The sequence below is a fragment of the Nicotiana sylvestris genome, chromosome 12, assembly GCF_000393655.2.
Source record: "Nicotiana sylvestris chromosome 12, ASM39365v2, whole genome shotgun sequence".
In the NCBI taxonomy this organism is placed as follows: Eukaryota; Viridiplantae; Streptophyta; class Magnoliopsida; order Solanales; family Solanaceae; genus Nicotiana; species Nicotiana sylvestris.
The window spans coordinates 128,649,358-128,654,414 of record NC_091068.1 but is presented as its reverse complement, the minus strand read 5'-3'; the positions used below and the strand labels follow the sequence as shown (position 1 = coordinate 128,654,414).

The 5,057-nt window shown below is 41.8% G+C and overlaps 1 protein-coding gene across 1 annotated transcript; it reads right to left on the bottom strand.

The window, feature by feature from the left end:
* Window positions 1-513: 513 nt before the first annotated feature.
* On the bottom strand, window positions 514-1,871 carry LOC138883711 (uncharacterized). Its single transcript, XM_070164417.1, has 2 exons — window positions 950-1,871; window positions 514-842 (listed from the first exon to the last, which is right to left on the bottom strand). The coding sequence occupies exons 1-2, from the start codon at window positions 1,869-1,871 to the stop codon at window positions 514-516; spliced, it is 1,251 nt and encodes a 416-aa protein (XP_070020518.1).
* Window positions 1,872-5,057: the final 3,186 nt, after the last annotated feature.

The following is a 5,057-nucleotide window of genomic DNA, read 5'->3' as shown; positions in this document are numbered from 1 at the left end:
CCCATTCTTCTTTTTGACCATGACCACATTGGCGACCCATTGGGGGTATTTCGATTCTATGATGGAACCGCTGGCGAGTAATTTATCCACCTCTTTCATTGATTGCGGCATTGAATTTTCTCCTCATCTGTCGTACCAGCGGATAGAGTGTTTCGACGTTCAGCCTATGAGTGGCGATGTCCTTTGGGATCCCTGGCATATCTGAATGGGAAAAGGCAAATAAATCGGTGTTGTTAGTTAAGAATTCGTGATACTTACCTGGCTCTGAGAGGTTGTGCCCTATGTAAGCCTTTTTGCGTTGTCGGCGTCGTCCAATAGGACTGGGTCGAGGTCCTCTATAGTTGCCTTGCAGGCTTCTATGATGTTTGGGTCTCTGATGGCCTCTGTTGGTGGGTCGGGTTTAGTTCCCGACATAACTGATTGCTATGCCTCCGCACTTACACCTTTCAGTTGTTTGGTGTGCGTGCAATCTTGGGCGATCCGATAGCATTCCTGGGTGGTGCGCGGCTCGCCTCAGATGCTGAATATTCCCCACGGGGTGGGAAATTTGATCACTTGATAGAAGCTTGAGGGGAAGGCTCGCATGGCATGTATCCATGGGCATCCTATGATGGCGTTATAGGTTGTTTCCTGGTTCATGACGTGGAATGTTGTTTCCAGCGTGACTACCCCTGCTAGGACTGGTAGTGCTATTTCCCCGGATGTCCGCTCTACTGCATTGTTAAAACCCATTAGTGTTATGCAACGCGGTATTATTTTATCTTCGAGCCTCATTTGTATGAGAACTCTTGGGTGAATAATACACGCGCCGCTTCCGTCGTCTACTATGATTCTTTTTACATCTGTATCAGCGAATCATATAGTTATAACCAAAGCATCATAATGAGGGAAAGATAAATCGTCGGCATCTGACTTCTCGAAGATGATACTGTCTTCGATGTCATCATACCATTCGTGGGCGACCGTCCATTTGAGTTGTATGCGGTGGTGAACTTCACATGGTTGATTGTCGAGTCGTCGCCACCGCCAATGATCATCTGTATGGTACGTGTTGGCGAGGGTGGATTTGGAGGTCCTTGAGATGGGTCACGTCCTCTAGCAAAGTTGGCCCTTCCTTTATCGTTGAGCAGTTCTTTCAGGTACCCCTGGTTTAACATCCTGACCACCTCTTGTCGTATACCTATGCAATCCTCGGTCTTATGTCCTTTTTCCTGATGGAATTCGCAGAGGATGTTTGACCTTCTCGCGCATGGGTCCGATTTCATTTTTTGTGGCCATTGCACCTTCATGCCAAGTTTCACTAATGCGTACACTATCTCAGAAGAGGAAACACAAAAGTTATGAGCAGATAACAGTGGAGGCATACCTCTTTCGTTTTGAAGGGGAACGGTATGTCGTAGCACGACGTCCGTATACCTTGGAGGAGGTGGGTTAGATGTTCTGACATATGGCTGATGCCTTTCTCGATTGAAACGCGGGGGTTGATCCCTTCGCCAATCGTTATGCCGATATCTCCTTGCCTCGGTCTGGACAGACGTTAGTCGCTGAGTTGGGCCATTTAGATCGTCTTTGTCTGCCCTTACCTCAGCGCAATAGGCGTTGTGAATCTCTTCCCACGGTGGTGGGGGGTACTTCATGAGTCTGTTGAGCAATGTTTTGGTTGCCTTTGATCTGTTCCTATTTAACCCATTTTGGAAGGCCACTACCGCCATTCCTTCTGATACATTTGGCAGGCCCATCCTTACTCTGTTGAATCGGGCCAGGAAGTCTTGAAGTCCCTCGCCCGCCGTTTGCCTAATGGCGAAGATGTCATTGACCCTAGCTTCAGCCTTCTTTGCCCCTGCATGAGCGGTGGCGAATTTATATGCCATCTCCTCAAATGTTGATATCGATCGTGATGGTAGCTGGGAGTACCATGTTAACGCTCCTCCTATCAGAGTCTCACCGAACTTTTTCAGCAACACAGATGGCACTTGTTCTTTTGACAGGTCATTGCCTTTTACCGCAGTGACGTAATGGATTAGATGATCCTCTGGATCCGTAGTCCCGTCGTATATTCTCAAGTATGGCGTATTTTAAAGGTTTTTGGGATGGGTGAGGAGCATCTCCATCGCTGTATGGTTGTTCGACGAATCGGCCCACATCACGTTTTGGTAGTAGTTTTGGTGCGCCAGGTATTTTATCAACTCTTTCCTGGTGCTCCTTCATTTGATCACGGAGTGCTTTGTTCTCATTTTCCATCTCTTCCATTTTCTTTAGGATGGCCATGAGCGCATCGTCACTTGCGTCGATGACAGTGTGGGTGTTGCCCGTTCGCATAGCATCTGGCTCGCCGATGGTAGCTACGATTTCTGCCGTTGGTAAGTTTTCACCATTTCCTTGATGGGGTTTTTCGAGCATGCTACTCAAAGCACTTGTCAACCACTCCTCTAGCAGCTTTTTGATTGTTGGTGGTGTTTCTCTCGTCGTGGATGTGAAGGCTCTCCTTTCGCTCAAGACCGTCAGATCCTCGTGTGGAGAGGGTGAGATCTCCCCCTCCGGTGTATCCCTTGGTTTTGTATTCTCGGTGTCTTCTCTACCGGCTTCGTTAAGGGAGCTTAGGAGGTTTTTTGAGACATCTGATATCATCTTCAGCGTTGCTTCTTTCTCCGCCATTATTGGTTTTTATAGGGTTTGAAGAACGACAATCGTAACTTTCGAGAACCTAGATGAGAACTATGATTTCGGCTACGGAAATCCCCACAGACGGCGCCAAATTGTTTGACTCAAAAGATTTTGAACTCTTTTTAAGCAAATCAATCGAAGATGAAAAGGCAAATCTTAGTCGAAGATAATAAACTCTAGGATGATAATAATGGGGAGAGGATGATGATAGAGAGATGATAATAGTAAAGAGAGATATGATAATAGTAGAAAGAGAGATGATAATTGTTCTGTCTGAAAAATCCCTTGTCCCTTTACAAGACTTAAGTCCCACTTATATACCCAATCTAATGCCGATACGATAGTGCCTCTACTTCCACCTCAGGGTCGTACCCCTCTGTCGACTCGCAGGTTTTCGGTCATTTGTCATACTCATTATAGGCCGTGGTCGATCAAATTCGGACTCATACAAGCATAATATATTGTCTGAAGAGTATTATTAATATATAATCTACGCAAATACAATTGGGGTGGAGAGGTGGAGGAAAGATTTCAATCTTAAGAGTTTGGAAATTTTGAAAGACAACTATATTCTATATTTAATATTTGCATATAGTTAATAAATTTTTTAACACAAATATACAATTTGAATAAAAGTTACTGAGTTTGATCGATCCCGCAATAACTATTGGCTTCTGCCTCCGCTCCTATAGGGGTGAGGCTGCGGTGGGAACATGAGGGTGGGGGTTTGGGTGGTAGGTGAGGGTAGGAGGGAATGAGAGTGGGGTTGAAGTGTTAGATGGCGGGAGGAGATAATCAACATAAAACGTTACTTACCAAACTTAATTTGTCCAGTCTCACTAAGTATTATCTGCACATGATTGCAATCTATAATACGCAGGGGTGGACTCAAGCGGTGTCATCAGACACGGCTTGATCGAATTATTTTACTAAATATATAAATATCTAACTGATATGCAAAGAGATGAAACAAATAAATAAAGTGGCACTGCTTTAAAGAAAAAGCTCTTAGCTCACTTGGTCGGGGGCTGCAGCTTTGTTACGGAGTTCAAGACTTTGATTCCCAGTAGCTGCGTGTCTTTATTAGTTCTAGAAAATTTTCCACCATATATTGTGTATGCTAAAAGATAAAATTCGAGACTTTGGACCCTTGACCATTAGTTAAGGGCAAAATTGCCTGTAGATCACTAATTGCCAATAACATTAGAGCCACAACAAATACTTTTAAAGTGAATTGGAAAAAAAGTATTTAGTATTAATTTTAACGAGACTATTATAATTCCTTTAAAAAAAACGAAAGTTGTCTAGTAGAATTGTAGTAAGGTACTTAACTGTGTTTTATTCATATATCACATATTGTATTTTAATTTTTTATATGATATTTAATTATTTATACATAATGACACCCCGATAATGAGCAAACTTCCACGTTCAAGAAATATTTTGACTTGACTATCTGTTATATCCTGGCTGCACAGTACATCACCTGATATCATCTAATTGGTAAAATTAGAAAGATCGATGCCTTCTAAAGGCTTTTAGTTCAGGGCATCAAGTTATTTAAATTTATTATTTTTAAGGTATATACAGATATATATAAAAAGTTTTGTCGAAGTTTACGAGATCCGATAATCCCTCGATATTATACATACGCCTGCCTTTGTGAGTCATGATCATAGACGTGTACACTAGGGATGTGTTTGGTATAACGAAAATATTTTTTTGGAAAATAAGTAGTAATCTTATTCATTTTCCGGTGTTTGGTACGCAAATTAAGGAAAATGACTTCTCAAGAGTATTCATAAATAATTTAGATATAATAAACATGAAGCCATAAACTTTCAAACCAGCAACCTTCCGAACCCACAAATTTCATAAACTTCCGAACCGTTAAACTTTCGAAACCGCGGAATTTCGAACCCGTAAACTTCCAAACACATAAACTTCCGAACTCATAATTTTGGAACTTGTAAAATTTTGAACCTTTAAACCGATAAATAAAAAAATTAAAACTGAAAAATATATTTAAAAAATATTTATTTTCGGGGGAGAGGGGCGGGGCCGGGGGTGACAGTAAAAACGAAAAAAAAACAGAAATTTAAATTACAAAAAAAAAGTAAAATTTTTTTGTGCGGGGGAGGCAGGTGAGGGGATTGGGGTGGGTAGTGGGCGGTGCAGGAAAAGGAAAAACTGAAATTTGAAAAAAAAAAAAACCTTATTTGAAGAGAGGGGGTGGGGTGGTTGGTGAGAGTGGGAAATGTTGAGAAGGAGTTTTGGAAAATGTTTTTCCTTCTCTTGATAAGGAAAATCTTTTCCTCCAATCAAAGGAAAATGAGTTCATAAGGAAAATGTTTTCCAAAATATTTAAGTCAACCAAACATGGGAAAATTTAA